Here is a 23777-nt window from a genome sequence, read left to right as displayed (position 1 = left end):
CTGCAGCTGCCACACGGGCCCCAGACCATGCGACTGCCCTCATTAAATGCTGTTGTCACTCAGCTAGGCAGCTAAGTGAAGAGCCTTGAGACCCCAGGATAAGTCCTGCTTCGACTGTCTGCTCTGGTGACAAATCCGCCCCGAATCCTTTGGGAACTGAGCTGTGATTGCCTGGTGGGCGACTTGCCTCACGTAGGGGCCGGGAAAAAACAGAGACCTTTCTGCAGGATCCCGCCTGAGAGGCTTTCAGGACCTGCTCCCGGCCGTGTCCCGGCACTGATTGGTCTCACGCGACTCCAAACCAGACCCCTTACACCAGCCCTAATGTGCCTTTTGCCTTTAACACTATTAACACCTGATGCCTGTGAACTCCCCCTTCCCGGAGATATTCCTGACAATAACCACCAGTGCCTGGGATATTTTTAACGCTGCTCAGTGAAGACAAGCCAGAAGCTGTGAGATCCTTGCAGATGCCTTTGAAAGTCTCTTGAAAAGGAGCTCACCAACATGCGGAGCTGACAGGGCTGATTAAACACTCCCCTGCCTCCCCCTCCCATGCCTCCTGCCTTTTATTTAAACAAGTTATTAATGGCTCAGCTTTCAAAATCAAACTCCTGCAACTTGTAATTCTGTCCAACGGAAAGCTCTGATCAAGCAGATATGTGCTCGAACAGAAAAGAATGCCCCAAAACACAACAGCCCAGAGAATCACAGAGCTGCTTTGTAACCAGCCAGAGCATCCACGTCTCCGGCTGGCGGGCAGCGAGCGGCTCGGCATCCCACACGGACGCTTTCGGCGCCCTGGCTGGCCTGGTGGCTTATCGGCCGTGCGGGAGCGGCGGCGGGGGGATACGCGCCCCAGCTCAGCACCAGAGACGGGTCCCCGGACACTCTGAGGGGCTGCTCAGTTTTTCAAAGTCATACATTCAACCTTGCTAAATGTCACCCTCCTCTGTTTCCCCCATATAATAATCAAAGAGAAGGGGAAGATAAATAAAAACATCAGTAGTTCATCCTCCATCAATACAAGTAGGTGAACCAACCTACCTCCTCATTAACTGCTGGACAAACTAGGGACTATTTTAGGCCTCTCAGTTTTCTAGGCAATTCTGTGCAGATGAACCAACCAATTTTAATAATACTAGAAGATATGGAGGGGGGGAAACATGATCAGGGAAAGAACACACTGCCCAGGGACTGCACTGCTGCAGTGGGCTGATGAGGCTCTCGTTACTTTTTTTTAGTATTTGCCCACTTCACCTAACTACTTGTATAAAATGGTCCGAAGTCCTTCACGTGGGGGTCTGGACACCAGCTGTGGGACCTTTCTCCTTCCTCCTCCCCTCACTCTCCCTCTGGGGTGCGTGAGCAGCTCCCCAGCGCCGTGTGAAGCTGCTGCGGCACAACTTGTAATACTACAGCAACTGCCGTTTACAGAGACACAGCTTCTGGCGCCGTATGGGTGACAACGCTGGAATTACTCACATGCATGACTCACATTTTGAGTTTGAGCATGTGTGTATGCACGTGTGTGCGTGTGTGCGCGCACAATCCCAGACACAGAGGGTTTCCAAGGCTGCGTGTTGTTAACAGGTGCTGCACGTGGGCTCTACGTCCCACCGCAATGATTTCAGCGCAGGAATTATAAGGCAGACACTGAAAAACGGAGCCTTCTCCAAGCTTTCCAGCTTGTTAACAAGATGCTAAAAAATGAGTAGAGGAAAAAAGAAGAAGAATGCAGGAAAACTCACATCGACATCGCTGGCTCCAGGGAATGCCACTTGTAAGTAATGAAAACGCGCTGCCCGTATGGCATTGAACCAATCCACAATTTCCTAACAACGAGAAAGAAAAGCAGCGTGAGTAACACGGGTCGGCACACAACACGACGACACGATCCTGCCACGTTCCATCTCTCCCGTCGCTTGGTCCCAAGCGATGGAGCCCAGTTTGGCAGCAGCTCTCAAGCTAAGCCCGGGGCCCCCCCGCCAGCGCAGACGAGCAGTGAGCCGCTGTGCTCGCCGGCGTCTCCCCGGAGCCGGCACCAGACAAGCCMCAGCTGCGGACCCCAGCAAACACCCAAGGGCTTTCTGGAGAGGGAAGGACTTCAGGATGTCTCTGAATGGGGGAAAAACAGTATTTGAAATCCAGTTCAGCACCCACACCTGACTCCATATTCACACTGATGCTAATCTTTTCACGCTGTTTTTCTTCGTAAAGAACAAAGTGTTTGCACCCAGCAGTGACCAGCTGGAGAGGAGAGCTGGGATCTCATGTTGATGACCTGGGCCCAGCGGGTTCGTTAAGCCCTACAGGCAGACAACTTTTGCAAAGCCTCCCCAAAACAGCAGTTATTTCAAGTGTCCACACTGGGAACCAGCAGCATCAACCTCTTAGCCCAGGTCAGCACTGGGGAAACACCGGTGTGATACTGCAGGGCCCCAGCACCAGTAATACCCAACATTAACGCCCCCCTTCATCATCAGACCTGTAGGCTCACCCTGGATTACATGGTGGGGGAAAACCAAACCAGAGGAGGCCACAAGAGCTGCCAGACAACCTGTAAACACAGGCTGTGGAGGGAGGAAGGCGACCGGAGAAAAGCATCGGAAACCCGCGCAGCCTGCTCCGCTCGCCCAGCGGATCCCGGCCACCCATCCCTCCGGCGACGGAAAACCGACTGCAGGCAGGAGGCAAGACGGATGTTTCAGCACCTGATTCCCACTCAAATGCTGAGGCCTTACAAGGTAGTTCAGTGTTCTGCTAAAGGAGGGACCAAATCTCTCTATCTTGGGCTTTATACTGCGTATCTGAGTGTTCTGTGAAAAATCAATAGCGATATTGAAGTCCCAGCTGAATTTCACAGATGCTCTGGCACTTCTTCCTTTCCTTGGCAAGGATCTCTCTCAGGTTGTGATGTTTTTTTCCCCTCAAAATAGTGGCAATTTAATTGTTTGTTTAAAACTCATCCATTGATTCACCTCTGGTGAGAACTGCAGAGCTAGGGCTGCACGTGATGTCTCTGTGAAGGTTTCACTGAGAAATGTCGTATTCATTTTGAGTAAGKGATCTGCACAGGGCACTTTCAAATACTGCCTTACGTTCGAAAGGAATGGGCAAATTAAAGACATTTTGGAAGGGAGATGTAACAGCTGTCGGCACCTGGGTGCTCAGCTGCGAGGAGCCCGGCACTGAACTATCCAGTTGTTATTAAATACATGTGAGCATCGTACTTCACACATCAGGACACTTGCAATGAGCCAGACCTGATCCTAAAATAGACACTTGCAACTCTTTTAAGTGAGCCTGCTGTAGCATAGGAAAGACCATATCAACGAGAAGTCAGCCTCCAGTAAGATTTAAACTTTTGTATRTTTTAAAATAATTGGAAAATAATTTTGGAGATCTCAGTTTTACAGAGTCAAATTTGAGATTTCTCAAAAATGGTCTAATGGGGCAAATACCCATCATCTAAGAAGTAAGATGCTTTGCTTTGGCTCATTAATCTATTTCAGATTGAAGGAAAAGAAAACGTAATAGGATATAAACAAATGTTTCGAAAAACACTGACCTATTTGTCTGAGGTTCGACTCACCGCTTGCTTCTCTACCTGCAGCAGCTAAGCAGACCCTGACAGCAGCAGAAAGAGGATCAGCAGCAGAAATTGGCCTCTAAAGCTAATGATGACCAAAACAAGCTGGAGGTGATGCAAAGTAAGTGGCTATGTTAAAGTTTGTATTTCATATGAACATCACAAATGGCAGCTCTGCTGTTAAGTACGACTTCTTGTCCGAGGGTGGCCTCCTTGACCACGACGTGGGATAGGGCTCGCCCTGCAGCGAAGCAGGGGGTGAAACCACCATCGACTCCAGACATCACATTGTTCCTCAGACTATTAATCCCATTACTGGAGGGAAGAGACAACAACAACTTTCTTTCCACAAATGTATACTTGCGTATGTAACCCYAAAAGACTCGATTGCTAAACGTGTACTGAATTTCCTGTGTGTATAATTATGAGTAATACTGCAGGTGCAGTAAGGAGATTATAGCTGATGTATTAGAACAGCAAAAAAACTGCTCAGTGTTTTTAGACAGGCAGATAACTTCTCATTAGCAGAGATTCCTTTCTCTGCTTTATGTCTCAGAGCGAGCAGAGAAAATGAACTACTGCCAGCACCTTTGCAAATGGCTCTTCTAGGCTCTCAACTTCTTCCTAATTTAAGTGCCACTGCTGGCTCCCATACCACATGCCAGATTACAGCACCCTTCGAGCCCTTGTCCTGAACCGGAGCCACTCACACAGCAATTCCAGTCGCAGACTAACAACCCCGGATAAAAATGCAACTTCTCACTGTACCTGCTGACTCCAGACTGCTCAAAAATCCCTGAGGCTCAAGCCATGGACCCTGCAGGTATTACTCCTCCTGCTGCTGCTCCCCATGAAGGGGGGCCCTCATGCCCCCCTCTTTGCTTACCAAAAGCTCCTGGTGTTGCTTAAAAAAGGAGGAGTGCAGGGGAAGAGGTTTTTGCTAGCTTGCCCAGAGAAGATGCAAAGATCTGGGTTTGCCCCCTAAAGGGTGGCCTTTCTTGGAGAGTTAGCCCACATCTGAGGATCTTAGGGGCAATAGTAAYGCAAAAGCAGGGATGGCAGAAGCACACTGCAGCTTCCCACACTGCTCCTGTGGTGGCTTGAAGCAGAAGTCCTGTAGAGGGAGCTTCAGCCACGGAAAGAGACTCGGAGCGGTGGGAGACTCGCTCAGAGCGCTTCCCGTCCCGCTGTCGCGAGCGGCACCAGTGCAACTGGGTTCAAGTATATCAGAACAGGTTTCGATGGCACAGCCCCTCAGACACATGTCTCAGTCCTCTCCTGCCAGCTGTGCGCAGAGAGCTCCGGTCATCTTGCAAACAGCTTAACGCGGTTACTTGAATTCTGCATTTTAGGCTATTTCTACATTCATTTTCAATGGACAGAAGGCTCTGGTTGTGTATCACCATCTCTCCACTGCCCAGATGGAGACTTGGGGACAGGTAAAGGGCCTATGTCTCCAAAGGTTTTCACCTTCTGCACAGCATCAGCAGGGGAGGCAGACAACCGAAGGGAAGGGGCACATGTTTTTGCTGTAACTTTAGGATGAACTCCAGCAGCTGGAGGCCAGGCCAGGCTCTCTGAAACCAAAGAGTTGTGTTCAAGTGTGATGTGTGGCCATGGACACAGGACTGAGACCCTGCAGTGACCCCAGCACAGCAGGTCTGCTAAGCAGATCTCCAGCTCCAAGGGAGCCTTAGGTCCACCCCGGGCTGCTGTGAACATCTGCTGGTGGGGARGCATGCAACTTGGATGGACTTTCTACACTGTGGAAGTGCCGGGATGTATCTGCTTCGGTGGCAGATCCCACACAGGCTTCCAGTCTCCCTCCAATCTCTACACTTACCCCAAGCGCGTGAACTTCTCTCATCCCTCACTCAACCGCACGGACAGAACAATTTCAGGGAAGTCTAAAGAAGTTCAGCTCACAAGTTATTGGGTAACACCAGGAATCTTCCYGTCGCTGCCACTGATATGAAGGCAGAGCGACTCCACTGATGTCCGCAGGGTTTGACCGTGAGTTCAGACTAGTAAATCCTCCTTAGAGCAAYGGGCTGAACTTCACAAACCCCAGTTCCACAAAGGCCACTGGCAGAGAGGTCAGCATTTTAAAAACAAACGTAAATGACAGTAAACTCCTGACCTCACTCCTTGCCTGGGTGTCCCCACATCCATCTTTTGGCCCCAGGGGGAAGGATGTCTCTCTTCTGCGTGCAGCTGGGCTGAGYAGCTTGTTGGAGCTCAGCAAACCAGAAACGGGCATGACGGTGCGACACGTCCTTTGCAGGAAAGAGCATTTTTTCCTCTTTTTCAATTTAAATCGTTACCAAGGAGGTAACAGACAGCAATTTGAGCGATACATCACTGTGTTAAACCCGCACCTGGCGAGAAGGGCTGCCCGCCCTGTGGTACAGCACCCGTGCACCTCGTCGCTCTGAGAGCGAGGAGGGGAGGGTAAATTTGGGGGGAGCCCGGCCGAAGCAGCTCACGGAGCGGGGCAGAATCAGCGGTGCTCCTCCCTGACCGAGGCCCGGGGTGCAAGGGGAAGAGGATGCCCAGGCTGAACCAGGCACGAGGCTGAAGAGACGCAGCCCTGCTACTAAACTGCTGTGCGCGAAGCCATCGGGAGGTGTGCAGGCACAGTCGAGGGGCAAGACCTGCCTTAAATGGCAATCACTGCTTTCTTTTTACATACAAATATAAAGCGAGTGCCTTCCTTTATATTTGTATATTCAGCAGCACACAGAGAGACACACAGTCATCACAGGTATATTATGCATAAGTATATTGTACTTAATGTGTGCGTGTATGTTACATGCACATTTTTGAAAACAAGCTGCTTTCAAAAACAAAAACAGGCAACGGTATTAACTAACCCAGCCTGGCACTGATTTCTTCCTACCAGGAGTACCTGAACTAGCCACAAACTGCATTTAACCTCTCTGCAGCACAGCCCTGCCAGCACAAAAGGCTTCCTCCAGGTCTCCCTTGCAGCCAGAGTGACAACAGACAAGAAATCAGCTTTGCTCATCTTCAAACCAAGGAATTCCCGGGTTTTGGTGGCATTACTGGCCAACCAAGTCTGGAGATGAGCGACTGGGCTAGAAGCAGGGACTGCTTATCATCAGCGAAGCCGTCTGGCTCGCCGTGCCTGGCTGAACAGAGAACTGGCTGCGCACAGCCYTGCGAATCCTGCCGTGCCTGCCCACGTGGGATTGCCTCCAGAAAGCCTCCCTGACGCACAGGACCCCTTTGCTGAAGGTAACATCAAAGGATGAAAGCCCTGGGACAGCCAGCGGAAAGTAAGGATGACATGAACGTGACAGCTTTAGGTTCTGGCTAAGCAGCCACTCCAGGGCCACTTAAGTTTTATGGTAAGCCCCAAGTATTCGGAGGAGGGAAAAATGGAGGGAAAAGATGAAAATGAGACTGTGAGATAGCACCCACTACAAGCCCACCCAGTTCTGCTCACTGAACACTAATCTGTGGAGACAAGAATCAGCCACAGAAACACACTTCTGGTAAGTCCAAAGGGCCATCATTACACCTCGGCACTGATCTGCATGGTGTTCTTACAGGCTGACACCCATCTGACACCCTCTAGGAGGGCTGGGACCTGACCCCTGTCTCACAGCACTGGCCTTGGTGTCCCACTGTGCTCGATATGCAATGACCACCGCTGGGCCGGSCGGGAACCCTGCTTCCTGACACCTCCCCACAGAGACAGAATGGGAATAAAGCAAGATGATTTAGCTCAATGCAAAACRTGCACGTTTGCCTTCTGGAAAGCACAAGACAAGCAGAGAAACAACCAGTTCCTCATGTCTYCTTCAATCCAGTTTGCTCCCCTCTTGCAAGCCCTCAGATCAAGTCCACTCAGCTCTCTCTTCTCCATTCACCTTGTCTCTGCTGGGCACAGAGGGGCTTGCCTCAGAAAAGCCTCTGCCCCCTAGGTCTTGTTTCAAGCAGAGAAACAGCAATTCCCTTTCAAGTGGGGGAAGAAGGGTACATATCTGCCCCTCCTTCCAGACAAGCACTGCAAAAAAAATTATGGCTTGATCAGAGTTTGGTGTGACATGGCCAGTAGCTGGGGGAGTATCAATCCCACAGGCCTGCAAACAAACCTTGCTCGTTACTTCCACACACTCACCTTGCCGTCTTCATGATAGACAAAGATGTTCCTTGTGCTATTATCCTTCAAGTAAGTGATCTGTAGTCCATGTGGGTTCCCTATTTTTGCAGGCTGGAAAGTCGCATTTAAATGTTCGATCTTCATAATTGCTTTGGGTTCTTTTGCCTGGAAAACAGAGTTGAGTGAGCAAACACCTGAGAATCAGCTTTCAAACAAGCAAGCAGTTCTGTTGGTCCAAAAAAAAAAAAAGCCATTAGCTAAAAATTGTCCAGACCCAAAACTGCCTGGTGTTAACACAGCAGAAGTTTTTCAGCATCAACAAGTGGTTTCTGCCAGCCTGGGAAACCCTTTTTCTATTTTGGAAATTCAGCAGAGTTCATATAATGTTCAGAAGGGGAGAAAGATTTCAGCCCAGAAGGATGGATGGGCCAGGTTTCAAGTCAGGATTTTGTGCWATACAGACAGGCTACTTTGGCATGCCTCCTCTCCCTGCCTCTTTGCAACTGTTTGTTGACTCCTACATCTCCTCCAGCCTTTTCACCTCGTGCTAATGGCCAGCATTTACACCTGGATAAGCCCTATTAAAGGGGAAAGAAAAATGTTCAGTCAATTCCCCCCCCAAAAAAAAAATCAAACAAAAAAACCCCAGACTGCTAACTAACAGGCCAGGACATTTTCTGCATCTCAAGTACCCAYAGCAAGTTCATCTTTGCCCTAGATAGACCAACCATTATGCTGCAAGCCCAGGTGCTAGGCTGGTAGGACACACCATGCCCACTTCCACACCAGCCCCATCCTTTCACACGAGCTATTGGCCTCTGATTGGCTCCACAGTGTGCTCTCCAAACTGGGTACTCTCTTTCCTGACAGAAAGAAACATAAATACCCTACAGCCCACTCACAGGACAGCTTAGCCCACCCATGAGTCTGGATCAAGCCCTTGCAAGCACCAATCCCACCTGCTCCTTCTGTGGCAGCTCTCAAATTTCTGCAGTGCAGTTTGTCTTCCTACAAAACATGTCTAGAAATTCAGCACCCTTCTAGAACTGAACAGAGAAGTCAAATGCCAAACGTGAATAAAATGTCTTTAGAARTAAAGATTATGCTCTTGGCAACACCGGTTTTAGGCCATGCTAAGCCCCCYGATTCACACCTGAAATTAAGTAGATGAAACCATCCCTGAAAACCAATTCCTGCCTTCTCAGTGGACATGAATCAACCCAGACACAAAGCCAGCAGTCTCCAGACAGTGGCACTCGAGGTATGGGTAAGAGAAGCTCTAACTCCCTGGAAGCCAGGTGGCATTTGGACATGTTTATATCTCTTTATTCTGCTTAAATGGGGACAAAACCATATGGATTTTTTAAAACAMGTTAACCAGATTTATGGTTTGGGGATCTGACTAGCTTCAAAGCTRTTCTGTATCTTACGTGTGTCAGAGCTATCGCTGTAAGCTCCAAGAAGAACAGAGACACACACGTGTGCACACACTGACAGAAATGGAGAAGGTTTCCTCTCTTTCAGGGGTTGCCTGAGAMCATAGAAGGAGGTTCAACTGACCACCACCACAAACCTCTCTGCCAAGACTGGGATGTACCCATCTAGGTTCCTCTACGGGTGCACGGACATGCTGGTTGCTGCTGAAATTATGGCCAAAACCACATCTCTCTCCCCTCAGAGCCCTCTGCTCCCTGGGTTGCTTTCTTGGCTGGAACAGGCCAAGACCAGCTCTGTGACCAGGACTGAGCGAGCAGTTGTCCCAGCAGCGGGCTGGTGAYGACAGTCAAAGCAGCAGGTGGAAAAGTGTGTTACCTACAGCCTGATACAGGCACGCAGCACCTGAAGCATCAAGAAGTAAGACCATGAACATCAAGAAACAGAAGATTCCTTGCTAAAGCCACCAGCCGTTCACTGCACAAGCTCCTCCACTGCCGGGGAAGGCAGGCGGCAGAGGGGGACGTGGCAGTCGGATCACCGGGGACAGTCCTGTACCCACATCCCATCAGCTGCACTGCAGAAAGACTGCAAGGAGGCAAAGCAGTGGTGGCAGCTGTCTTTTTGTGTGGCTGTTCTTGGGGTTTTGCTGAGATTTAGGTGCAACACACACACACCTCTCGCTGTCCACGCCACAAGCCCAACCTGCATTGCAACAGAAGGTCTCATAGCACTGACGGTCACACAACTAGACTGGGGCACCCCAGCGCCAAGCAGAAGTCCCTGCCCCAGGGAAGATGCAAGTGTAGCTTTGGGAACTTGGGGACTCGCCATGGATTGAAAGCCGCCGTGGATRACTGGGGCGGGGGCAGGGGGGGAATCCCAGCAAAGAGAATGTGTTCAGACAGGCCAGTTCCCACTACGGCCTCGTGGACAACAAAGTAAAACAACTTTAAACTACTCAAGCAGTTAATAGCAACTGGATCAGGGCTGCTGAGACTTTCACTTCTCCCTAGGTAATGACTGGCGCTCTCCTACCCACAAGACGACTGCACCGCACACACAAAGCCGAAGACGGCACTATTGATTTACGCTGGCGGCTGGGATTGGAGAAGTGTGATGGATATTCCCCGTCTTGGCACGGTGTAGCCAAATGACTCCCCCACACAACACAACAATTACACTAAACATTTTAGAAAACTTGCTAGTGGTTCAGTTTGGGCTACTGTTACTGTTTTATGGGAGCTTGTGGCTTGTCACAGGAAGCTTGTACAGCTATCACGGCCCTTACGCAAAACGGTGACAAATGAGGAAAACTGCACAAGAGAATTAGCACTGAAGAGGGAGGATGTAGGGGAGGGACGACAGACAACCACCCTCATACTGATGGTCCACCCCGATTCTCCTCCTGTCCTGGCACAACCTTTGCAACCCACTTCCGACACCACAAAGCAAAAAAGCCAGCTAACAGCCCTATGCACCAACACTGCAAATCGAAGAGCTGCACTTTTACATCCCCACACAGGGCTCTGGGGCCAAGGAGGCTGATAAACTTCCTGCCTTAAGGGAAAGACTGTGAGAGAAAGGGTGCGAGAAAGAGTGCGAGAAGCTGATGAAAGGGCTCAYGGGACGGAGTGCAGTAGTATCTGCTGCCATGCCTCTGTCTCTGCGTATGGAGGGGTGAAGCTGTTATTCAGTGGGTTCATATAACCCTGCTTCATCCAAATGCATCGGGCAATACTCCTATCTCCTAAATGCRCAGAAATGGACCCCAGGCTGCAGGCAGTGGGTCAGCCAGCCACCAGCTTTATCTTACTGACTTGTCCCTCCATGCTTAGAGGCATCAGGCTCTCCCATAAGTAAGACATATTGGAGGTTTCAGGGGAGATGAAAAGGTCAAAGGAAACACCTTTGCTTCCTCTGTTACATGCTGCAGAATAGCAGAGTTTCTATCCATTCACCACAAATGCAATTTTCATGGTAATAGCTCACTTACAATAGATGCAATCTGCTCTGGGAAAAAGACACAATGCTTCCATAACCTGACCCTGGAAAAAAAGAACCTGAGACCTTTCCCTCTGGATTATTTGCCACGTTCTTTAAGGAGAGTTTCAGTGACACTGAGGGATCTGTGATGCCTCTATCCCTTCTGTAACTTGGTAGGACACAGGTCACAGGCTGCGAGCAGACACTAGTTTCCAGTGCCCTCTACCACCTGAACTGTGGGGTAGGTGCCGCTGCCTCACTGTGAGGTGGTTCCACCTTCAGCAAAGCTAGCCACAAACACAAAATCCATGTCAGATGGATCATGCAGAGCTACAGCTGAGGAAAACTCCTTCGTTGGTGGTTTAAGAAAAGCCTTTTTTACTTTAAAGGGCAACAGAGCAGGAGTATGTGAAGTGGTCTGTGAGGGTGTCTCACCAGCACTGTGGTGGTRAACAAGAGCACCTGAAGGACCATATCCTATTAAAGAGACTGGTAAACCGTACCTAGGGCCTTTCATCCTAAAGCAAGCAGCGACTTGACCCTCATGAAATCTCTGTGACTCTATATAATAAAACGGWGGCTTGGGAATTGCTTGTTCAAAATTGCTCATACAGTTGTGATCACATATCCCCATACAGCAACCCCAGGAACTCACGTCATTTTTGTTGAAGTACTTCAGTGCACCTTCCCTCTCTGATAACACGAATTTTCGGCTTAAGAACTGTCCGTTGTCACGTCCTCTCTTCCACAGAAATCCTTCTCGGTATCCTGCAGCAGAAAGGAATTGCTAAGAACCAGGAATAACAYATTTTATTTTAAAGAGAGCCTGGGAAAAGGAGAATGGTTTCAACATAAAAACCGAGCAGACCAAATGCAYGCATGGACAGTGCAAGACATGACAGAAACAGCCCTTCTCCCTCGGATCTGCCCGTCTCATTCCGCTCTTGCTCTTTTTCACATCTTGCAAAAAGCCCGTCTTTCACAGATCGCCACGCCGCGATGCTGCGACATGACAGGCGAAGGAGGATTAGCGCCACGCGTCCCACTTGGCAACGCAGGTGAAGGCTTTACACGGCAGACCGCAGCCCTCCAGGGGCTCCCCCAGGACAACCCTTGCCACAAATCCAGGAGCGATGCTTAATTTACTCATGTCAGGAGTTTTTGGCGCGGTTCCCAGAGGATGGTTGTCCATATCATGGCAAACTGCACCCGGGCAGCTGCGTGCCTTTGCTGGCAGTCTGCTCCGAGTGGAGCGGTTGCAGCACCACTAAAGTCAGTGACACTCTTCTGAAATACATCTCTGACACAGAGAAAGGGAAAAAACACAGCTCCTTCCACTGCCTTCAGCGCGCTCTGACTGAGGAACTGACTGAGCCAGGCTCAGCACCTTCTCCCCTCCGAGCTGGGTCATCCAGCTCCCAGGCGCTTTGGCCAGACAGTCCCAGGGAGCTTGCACAGCTGCTGGCCAACCATACCTGCTCCATTTCCCTGGAYATCAGTCCTATGGGTGGATTTGCTGCTCATGAAGAATGCTGTTTAAAATGAGTGTGCCTTACTTAAAAATCAAAAGAGCCAGAGAAAGAGAAAAAAGGAAAAAAAAAATCTAAGCTCTAAATTCTGAGCACCTCAAATAAGAAAAGCATTTACAACTCATTACTGCTGGCATCTGCAATGTGCAACAGGCACAATGTGCAAATTATCTCGCTACAAGTTTTTTTTGATGTTCCTGTTTCAATATGCTTCAAAAATAAAGAAATCCCAAGAACTCTCCAATGCAAGCTTTGTGAATATTAACACAGCACCTTGATTGTTTTCTTCCATTTATTTAAGACATAATTGTATAAAAACCCCACTGAAAGTGTTGCCTTTCTCTCTTAGTTTCACTCTTTTTAGGCTTTTGTTATTGGCTCCCATGAGCTAGGATTTAAAAGTTAAGTATTAAATGTTTTATAACAAATTGCAACCGAGTAATTAAACTTTCTTAATGCCCAAAGTGGCTATGGAATCAGCAGGCAGCCTGTCCTCCACATACATGTTATGAATCAGTGAGGTACAGAAATTCCTTATTCAACCCATTTTCCAGACAGTCATCCTCCTCACGTAGGATTTATTTAAACCACAGACAAAAAGATGAGCAAAATCCCCTCAACCAGCTCCTGAATGCTGACTCTGCTGGTACAGATTGTATAAAATATCAAATGTTTACATACGAGAAAAATGTAAAGCCAAAAAAGAAAAAAAAGAAAAAGAAAAAAGAAAGAAGAAGAAAGCACATACACAGATGCATTTAAATATCACAAAAGACAAAAAGAAGAGAGACACAGACAACCGCTAAAGCTGCTCACCAAACCAAAGGTGCCCGTTTAGCTAAATGTGTCTTTGCTGATAGCCAAAATACCTGTTTCTTTTGTCTGCATTTATGAACCCCTAAGCCAAATGAGTTCTCCAGATCCTCAAAGAGGCCTTTACTGGCTGTTAGGCAGAGCCATCGATGTCTGGCATAAACAAACACAATGGCAAAAGCTGTTGCTAATGCTGAATACTAACTATAGAGATCATCATAAATCCAAAATGCACATCAGGCTGCTGGAATGCAGGACTGCTCATAACTTGATACAGATGTAAGCAGTGGAAATACTTAAAGCTGTCGGCAGCTTTTCCTTTGCTTTTWTTGTTCTATTTGGGTCATAAGTTACAGCTTTGTTTTAAAAACGCGGGGCCTCATGCTGCCCTCCCAGAAAGTGCGTATGGTGCCACCCAAGAGGCAGCACATGGGTCTTCCTCTCGCAGCCCCCAGGGAGCCCACTCTCATGTGCTATTTACAACTTTCTTGTTTTGGACACGCACAGGCCCTGTGCAGCCAGCATGCCCATGACCCAATGCCCCTGTTAACAGGGGCTGCACAAACCTCAGCTGGRAACAGCCACCTCAACCCTGGCAGCAAGCCCTGAAAGTCACTGGCCATTGGCCAGCTGGGTCTGGGGTGGCCACCCTATTCTTCCTGGGGCTGCTCACTGCGGCTTTGAGACACCTYGTGCGGCCCATACAGCCTAAACCTACTGAGGTCCCACAGGCAGCAACCACCCTCGTCATCTTGCTACAGCCAGGACGAGAAACAAGGACTGGGAAGGACCCTGGGGATCACCCAGACCTCACATCTGCCATCACAGGTCCAGTGCTCAAGCGATTTGATTGTGTCTTAACTGAATCAGTTGATATGTTCATCTGCCCGGTTCCCTCCCCGGTTCGTTGGGGCTGGTTCTCAGCAACTTCGACACCGAAATGGTCAGTGGAGTGATCTGGGACCAAATCAGGGCATCTCTCAGCAAACTAGGCTTAGGGGTACTTCGTGTCCACGAACCTGCTCCCCTGGGAGAGCCACATTTGTGGCATCCTGACGACTGTCCTACAGTCTCAGCTGGTGAGTGTGGGACACGTGCCAGCTCCATGGGGAGCATCGCTGCCCTTTCTGCAGGCAGTGGCAAGGATCTTCACACCACTAGCAGAGTTATGGGTGCGAAGCTGTGGCTCTGCTCCACTGTGGGGCCTTTGCTTCCTTCAGGCTTGGARGAGACTTCATCAAAACCAAGAGCAGAACTTACTAATTCAGTCAACTAAACGACRAATTCATCCCTATACAAACTCAAACTATGGGCTTTTTATATAGTTTTTCTGTTGAGAAAACATGACTAACCTACAGAAGACACTTACAATATTAGAAAGAAGAGTCCACAGCAAGCAGAATTATCCCAYTCCAAGATTCAAGTAAGGGGAAGCAGCTCTTTGAGCAGCCAAGAAAGCCACTAAACCTAGCCAAAGACAGCAACATCCAACAACAGAGCACGAAAGGCACTGAGAGATGCCCTAGGACCTTCATCACCATCATGGTACAAATTAATTCTCATCTTTGCAGGRATCTGAAGCTCTGAGAGATCCTGARTCAGACCCAGATACCTACCAGGCTCAAAGCAGCAGAAGTGCTCCACACACCCCAGCGCATGGGACRACGGCTCTGAACAGGAGCACAGCCCTCTYATTGAGGCTGCTGACAGCAGACAGACAGGCAGTAGACGATGCCTGGCTGATATGTTTATAAAATGCAAGATTTGCTTAACATGAAGCAGAGATTCTTCCTGGTTTCTGATGGCTGGCGTTTGCCGACTGCTCTCTTGAATAGCAAAATGTTAAGCAGCTTGTCCTCAAAGCCGCTCTGTGCGGTTTAGAAACCAAGGACAGACAGTTGCTATTTCCTGAAGGGTGCCAATACTTAAAACCGAGCCAATTGGAGCAACGGGAGAGTACTTCAAAAGCCATTTCTATTCATTCCATTAAACCGGAGAGACAGCTTCAGAGCCTCTCAGCCGCGCCGCTGCGGCTGGCGTCGGGAAGACACCAACATCCCACGGGAGGCTGGGCAGAAGCTCGGTTTGGAGGAAAGGACGGTGTTAATTAAGAGAGACAATGCATGTAGGACAGTGACATCTCCAAATGCAAATGCAAGGTGAAACAGAAGAAAAGACCCATCTTTTCCTTCAGAAATCCCTGCCTGGGGTCCATTCAATTCRGTAGCATATGCGGGGCACAGACACCAGGGATCAGAGCTGCTCAGGTCTCAGCAGCCAACACCGCAGAGCTCASCTCCAGAAGTTTTGACTGTGGGTCTCATTCACTCATTCTTCTTGAGTGTTTCTTTATAGATATCTGACTGGTTAGGTGTAAGGGATGCTTCAGTCATTTTTAATTAAATTTATTCCTGTCCCTGCCACCTTTTTGATGATTTTTCTTGACTATTAAGGGTTAAAGAATAAAACTATTCTGCATTTCCCCAAACAAGATCTCAAATAATCACAAATTTTCCAAATTCCATCCATCTTCCACCCCTGGCAGATGGGTATCACAACTGTTTTATATAACGATGAGGAAGCACAGAGAAATCTTAGTTTCCCTGCCCTCTTTCTTATATAGGGACATTTTATCATTTTCACGTCCTCTTTCCAACCCTKTGTGTCAAAAAACAGAATTTGAATTCTACTCCAAGGGAGAATCAAAATGAAACAAAACAAAACAACACCCTCCACTCCCTCCCCAAAAAAGAAAACCTAAACATTATTCCTTTCCTTAGTTCACATGCYGGCTCTCTCCAGAATGATCGTCTCTGCAAAAGAGCTCCTGGCTGCTCTGACAAAGCCAGCTGCTAATTTTGCTATACTCTGGTACAGATTTTCATAGATCTTTTTGCTTGCTTCTTTTCTTTCTTTCCTCCTTCAGGGCTGTGTCCTTGGGAGCTGCTCTKCTCTGCCCCAGTCTGTTGTCTGCACCCCTGTCAACACTGTTAAGCGCTGAACACAGTGAATTGGACTTGAACTGAACATGAACTTATTCAGGTTCCCCAGGCAAACATACTTTTCCACAAGACACATCCTCAATGTTTGGATCTAAAAAATTTTGAAAACAGCTAGAGAAGGGTTTCAGAGATGACACTCGCAGCAGGCTGAGCAGGGAAGCAGATCTCAGGCTGAAGGACACCAGAGCTGGACCAGTGTCTACCTAAACCAGCTCTCCTCATCTCTGTGGGCTGCACTGCCTTAGCAACAGCTTCATATTTAGAGATATCCGGCCAAACTGAGATCTCGCCCTCACGAGGGCTGCTCTGCTTACAACAAAGCGAATCGATGGGCAATCCCGTGCCACTCACTGGTGCCCAGTGCAGCCCTGCCAACACATCTGCTTCCTTTCCCAAAGCGCAGAGCAAAGGATGCGGCTGCCCACCGTTGCTGTGCTCAACCACAAGCACCCGGCCGTTACGGCAAAARAGGCCACCTGATGAAAAGCTGCAGGTCAGGACCCGCAGGCTCTCTTTAGCTARCTGCTCTTGGGTTACTAATGCGACGGCTCTTCAGCTGTCAAGTTTTCTGCAGCACTTAAGCCATCTGCGAAGAAGAAAAGAAAAAAAAAATCAATCATTTGCTTTTGTAGGCAGTTCTGGCACAAACCTGGGACATTTATTAAAAAGACACCATGCAGTTGTGACAAAGTTAGCCAACAAATGGCACCTAGTACAACCTGAAACCACACAGCYAGAATGGGTAATTTGTGACCCGTTACATAGTTTCCAAGGTAAAATGGCAGCTAGAACTCCTGGGGAAAGAAAACTGGGTCACTAAACCGGTTCACCAAAAAGAAACCACAGTAGGGCCCAGGACTAGCTCCAGACTATTGTGCCCAGAGCTCTTCCAAGCCAAGTGTTTACCAACAGTAGCACCTACTAGGTGCCCTCTTCTGCACCAGCTCTCCCATCACGCAGGAGGCACAGAGGAAGCAAGGTGAAGGATGTCCCAGCAAGGCAGCCCAATGCAGACACCACCTTTCCAGCTGACTTCCCCCAGCGCCTTGTTCAAGTTCCTTTTCTTTAAAACCAGGGACAGTGCTACTTCCCCACCTCAGAAAGCTCCTGTGGTGCTTAGTTAATGTTTTTTTGGTCTTTATGAGAATTTGAAATATAAGACCAGTATTTTAGTTTGAGCCTTTGTTCTCAGAGAGGAAAAAAAAATGTCATGAGAGAAGGACAAATTCAGTGGCTTGAAAAAAATAGATACATAGACTTTTCTTTCTCTCATCCCAAGGAAAGCATTATAAACTTGGCATTAAATCACATCTGCTCCTCAGTTCCTTTGGCATATYTGTTTTGCAAGTTCACCTAGAAACAGATATCAGAACTGATTGCTCCCATGAAGTTCCAACCTCAGCAGTAAAACCAGGCCTGGCACAAGGCTTTTAGGAGCAGCATGCRAATGCATCCAAAGCTGAACATAGCCAATAGTGCACTCTGTTGCTCTTCTGCACTTTCAGTGCACTTCTGGTCTCACTGCACGACAAAGCATGGAACACTGAAATAGAGGAAAAAAATGTACTAGTATGTGTAATCACATTTTTATGGAGTTTGGGCTGGACACCTCCAACCACAGAAATAGATTTCCTTTCCTTTAAGCAGTCAGGCAAAGTGCTTTGACCCTAATTCACAGCTTTGGAGATGAAGAAGATGATTTAAATACAACTACATCACTTGGCTGCTAAAATTACAGAGTATACATTGCCACTTCTGCTATATGTCAGGAACATAGTAGTCTGCTAATATCAATATCGTAAGATGTTAATTAAACTAGAGTGGTAGGTAGGTACTTATTGCAGATGACATGTCTGCTTTTTCTGTGAGGTTAAGAAATTGCATAATTATTTGAAGCGGTTGACTGGAGAATCCCTGACATACTAGACTACAAGTGACAGCGAATGTCACAYCCTCCTTCAGCAGAAAAGGACTGAAGAACACTCCCTTCAGAAATAAACTGTGTCATCCACGAAGCAGGATGCTGGACTGAGACGAAGGCATATGCCAAGCATTGAAGACTCTCTTACTGACTGGGCAGAGCTCTGAATGCTGTTGCAATAAAGCTGTAAACCTCTTGTTTGGCTGTATCAGTTTATATCGTTTGGTTTGATTGTTGTAAGYTTTAATACTATTTCTTTCCACAGCATTTGGCCACCATCAAAGCGAAATATTGCAGYGGCTTCAATTTGAATTTTTAAGCATTTGCATTCCAATCAAAACCAAAAACACTTAACGAAAAATCTTCTTATYGAGTGAAAAAGCCACCATTTGTCCAGAGACAAACGTGTCCTCCCAACAAATAGAGACAGTCCCCTGAAGTAGCAAGTCTCATCAAAGCCGGTCAGTCAACTGAGAGTCTACAAGCAAAGCTGCACCTAGATCACTGGTCTACTGCATGATAGGATCAGCTTTTTCTTCCTTGTCTGTAGCTGTGCTAAGAGCTCATAACTTCCCTGCAAATAATTGTACAGCCACCTCTGAGTGAATACACATACTGTTGGTTCCATGTTCACCAGTGCAGATACAAGTGTATTGGAGACAGCAGCATTTACACTTGTAAGAGGAAGTTGGGACCTCAGAGGTTTGCTAACGAGAATATATCTTTTCCCTCTGTGGCACTAACTGCATGGGCCAGGTGGGAAGCAACCAAGAATTGCTACTGTTCAAGCACAGTTCAGTGCTTTGTAAATGAAAGTCTCAGTACGGGGCAAATAAGCAAATGCTGAGTGATCCTGGAAACCAACTGGTCTCTTTGCCACGGAAGCTCAGCTAGGACAAGCTCAAGACACACCAGAACACCTTACAAGTAAACAGCTGATGTGTCTCATGCCTTCCTGTTCCCTTGCTAAGTGGGAATCCCCTCATTTCCCCAGCTGCCACCCTGTGCGGGCTCTTCATCCCCTCGAAGACCAAGCACACACTCYTCACATCACTCCGAGCTCAGCAAATGCATCCCAGAAATGTCCAYGTGTACAGACACCAACATCAACTATTTTCTTATGCGCACACATTTTTAAGGAGTGAATTTCCCAGCTCTTAATCAATCAGTCCTCTCCTAATGAGCACTTAACATGCAAATTACCTTTCCTAAAGGCCATTTTGCAGAAAAGGGTTTCCTGTTGCCATCCAGTCTGCCTCTGCTGCCTTCCAGGAGCTCATAAAACAATTATTGTCCTGCTGCATTGCAGCGCCTCAGCTATGGATGCAAGCAGCTGATTAGATTGATAGCTTCACAATACCCAATTAACCCACTCACTCTGCAAATGATTGACTTAATCAAAGGCAATTAGCACTTGAAGAGCTACATCACACCAAAAGCCAGGCTTTTGAACATGATTGAGATACCATGTTATAGACAGCTCCTTGGCCTTCTAGGGGAAGACATCATCATTAATATTCAGTTCAGCGCTAGAAGTACCTGAAACCTCAGGTCTGTGGTTTCAGATGGCACAAAAGACACAACGGAGTAAAAACACGTGCATTTCCCTTTAGTGATAAAGGGAACAACGCTGCTTCTGACGGGAACTTGTAAAATGCCTATGTTCCGCTTTTCCCCCCCTCCAACTACTTTTACAGGACTAGGAGCACCGAGCAGTTGGACAGGAAACAGTGACTTTTGCCRTTGAGAAATTTAGCTAAAGCCGATCTGCGAAAGCTGGAAGTATGAGCTTGTCTTCCATCACCAATCCTTGGGGCAAAGTTGAACACATTTTTACAAAACTCTCTTCAACACTGATGTCTCGCAAGGCATCTTTTCCCCAAACATAAAAAAGAAACACCCAGAGAGCCTGGATTTGGAGGCAGTATCGAGGCCGTGCAGAAACATGGGTGTCAGTGCCCCCGGGGACTTTCTGGTCCGACTCTCTGGTCGGATCACATGGAGCTGGCTCTTGGTGACCACAGCTCTTGGTGACAGCCGAGCACAGCCAAGGTAAATGCTAACTACGGGGAGTTCCAGGAGAGAAACCCATYGCCTCTAAAAGGAGGGATAGAGGCCATTTTAGATGATACTTAGGATAACTTGGAGATTGAAGCCAAGCRTGGAAAATAAACCAAACAACTAACTCGGCAGACCACTGCACGAGCGTGTTGTCATTTTGCTTCATGTTGGAGCAACAACAAAACCTTTGAAATGGAAAATATCTGTTCAGCTACCCATCTGCTAGGGATCGAGTGTGAAATGGAGCCAAATACCCTGTCTCTATGGAAAAACATGGGGCAGAGCTTAAAAACACACCTAGATTTGGAGTTTGATGCAAAGATGACTAGCTCTGTCCCCATACATCGGCATGTAGCATTTAAACGCACGGTCAGTCCCTGGGATTCCAGTCCCTTTTAATGTCATCGCAAATACACTTGCATTGCTGGCTCACAGCTGAAAATCCAAATTGCTTCGAAGTAAAGCTCCAATAATAAAGCTGAAATCCATTAAGCCTGTGATGTTTGCCACTATTTAAATCTGATTAAAATCGTTCATGACACCACTAAGCCTAACAGTCAGAAAACACTCCTGTCAATTCTGATGTTTCCCAGTGTAATCCGGACCCCCCCTTCTTTCACCAAGTTGTCAGCTAAAAGGAAACATAATAAGAGATCATGTATCTAATCCAGCTTTCTAAGCTGTTTTCAACTGGTTTCTTTAATCACATGTTATGATTCCCTGCAGAGAAGCTCTCAGGTGACAAAGAAATTAATATAGTCATTAATACTCCCAGAAGGTACCTCGAGTGGTGTCACATTGCCCTGCTGCTGGTGGAGCGCAGAGGGGACATCGCACAAGGTGCCCCCGCACAGGGAGATGGGAGCTGCCACCTCCCAGGGGCAGGAAGGGGCCATCTCCAGACAAGTGGCCACGAGGCAGGAGGCTGCCAAGGCCAGATGCCACCACCGCAGCAGATCTGAAAAAACTTCCTTTTAAGAGCAACTCCTGGAAAAGCTGGTCTCCTACTGAGTAGTAACCACCCCTGAAAATGCCACGTGAGACCGAACGTTGGGAGATTATACTAAAGCGTGAATTTCCTGAGTCTTTGACCAGAGCAGGCCTGTCAGATTTGGTTTGCAGGACAGCCATATCCTCCCTTTTATCAACTCGTAATGGACCATCGATACAGTACAGCTTCCACGGTAACTTAATTACTGAGCATCTGTTTACATATTAAGGATAAGACAATAGTTAGCTGCTGCAGTGCAATCGGATTGTATCTGCTGGGAGATGTTAAAATCCTCTGCTAAAGAAAATGTCTTTACTGGAAGTCTTAGGCTTGCATTACTGAGAATTGAATGTAGAATCCAATTTTACATAGAAATCAAATACTTCCTCTTTGAGTGGCAGYATATGCCCACTTGGGAGATGCTGGCTGCTCAGAGAAAAATGCCAGTTACAGGTAAATACCTTCAGGTTTTGATCTTTTGAATCCCATCTTTTATTAGAAAAATTAAAGCTGATGAAACCTGAGAGGTTCACAATACAATGCTTACCTGATTTACCAGCAATGAATGCACTTGATCTATCTGGGAAGCCAGGAAAGAAAGCACGTAAAGATCAGCATTCAACACTAAGTCATGACAGTACCTGTAAAAGAGTGCTACACTCTTGGAAGCTGAAGTTTGAGAGCAAGAATAATCTCAAACCAGAGTTCAGGATCCTCACTGGGCAAAACAAAAACACTCAAATAAGTTCTTGCTGCAGCCACTGGGCAATCAAATTCAGAAAAGAGGCAACTGAAGATGAAATGGCTAGAAAGGAAACCAAAGCCCAGGGTGATTTCCCCCTGCCACCCCTATAGAATGTTTGTATGTGGAAATTTAGATTCCTGAAGCCCTCGGGAGTCTGCAGCACAGGCTGATCCTAACCATGCTATTAGAGGATAAACACGTGCTTACATTCTTGGCTCTGCAGAGCTCYGTGCAGCTTTCCCCACGTTGTCCTCCCGTTGCTGTAAGCCAACRCGACGGTCGGCACCACCAGCTCAAGGCGCCAGAGCAAAGACACAAGGACARAACGATCCTTGCCTAGATGACAGCAGCATGGGGCAGACGCACAGACAGCAGGCCCACAGCTTCTTGCCGTGGGGCCCCGGCAGCTTGCTCCACCATCAGCATTATTTTCCCTACCTCCCCCCCACCCCCGATCTTGCCTGCATGCCAAGCTGGCCCTGCAGGGACTTCCGAGGAGTGAAGGCAAATGCACACACAGCCTCATGCATTGCCACRCTGACTTCTATGCAGAAAGCACCAAAATGCTCAACAGATGCGTGCAGGTGCTCCCTCTCCAAGCCGGGGAGCTGGGCCTCGCTGGGCCACGCGCTGGCAGAAAGCCTTCCCCCACCTCTCCCTGCAGCTACGGCTCATTCTCTGCCGACGCACAGCAAATTTATACGGATGCGTGCTGAGGTGTAAAACCCCAATCTCCCTCTGCAAGGGGGTGAGACCCTGCAAGATGCGGAGATAAGCAACAAACCTTTGCAGCAGGCTTTAGCACCAATATTCGCTGCAGATGGGTTAAGCCAAACTACACAGTACTGAGGTTTCAGCTCAGAACTACTGCAAAGCTCTGGGAAACACCTGAGGATCTAGCTTTCACATACACATTTAGCAGCCTAGGTTYGAAGCACAGCCCTCGCTTGAACCACAGCTATAGGAGGGGTCCAAAATATCCTTCAAGCCACAAATAGTTTTAGATGGATTGTCTCATACCCATACCAGTAAACAAAATCTCAGCCTGGACAGCTGCTCACACAGATCAATCGAAGAAAGGATTAGAAGAACTTAATCACTGAGCAGAGCTTGTCTGAAGTCAGCAGAGAAGTTCACTATTGACTTCTAATGAGTGTAGGGCCCTCCCTCCAGGACAGTCTGGAGTAAAGCATTCCCCCCACGTAAGCAGCATTATAGCACCATAATAAATCAAAGAAATCCATCTTCGCGGCAATCGCACGCACACAACATTCCTTTTTGTTTGCTTTGAAGAGAAATCCAAATGGCTCGGAGCACATCTGCTGTGGTGCTAACGGCTCCCAATCATCTATTATTGAGTGTTCGACGCCTTTGCAGTCAAAGCTATAGCTTTATGAACGGAACAGACACACTTTAAATTGAGGACTCCTTCCTCTCTTGGCTGCCAGTTTTACAGCTGTCCTAGAAATCAGCTCACACTGGATGCTCCTCCAGCTCCTGTGGTATTGATGGAGGCATGTTCAGTCCACAGCAGTGCAGCAAAAGCTTCTGGGTTGCAGGAAAGTTTAACCCAC

General features: G+C 47.9%; 1 protein-coding gene across 1 annotated transcript in view; it reads right to left on the bottom strand.

Moving 5' to 3' along the window:
* The window catches only part of ADAP1 (ArfGAP with dual PH domains 1), a 76302-nt gene that overhangs the window by 7228 nt on the left and 45297 nt on the right, over nucleotides 1-23777 (bottom strand). The window contains exons 5-7 of the mRNA XM_085300497.1: nucleotides 11797-11909; nucleotides 7740-7886; nucleotides 1752-1835 (exon numbers count right to left, since the gene is read on the bottom strand). Of these exons, the coding sequence (XP_085156623.1) occupies nucleotides 1752-1835; nucleotides 7740-7886; nucleotides 11797-11909 (344 nt within the window). The remainder of the gene's footprint in view (nucleotides 1-1751; nucleotides 1836-7739; nucleotides 7887-11796; nucleotides 11910-23777) is intronic.

This window comes from Rhea americana, unplaced genomic scaffold, assembly GCF_003343005.1.
Source record: "Rhea americana isolate MKP2758 unplaced genomic scaffold, rheAme1 scaffold_10, whole genome shotgun sequence".
Lineage (NCBI taxonomy): Eukaryota > Metazoa > Chordata > Aves > Rheiformes > Rheidae > Rhea > Rhea americana.
This window is presented reverse-complemented; position numbering and strand designations above follow the sequence as displayed.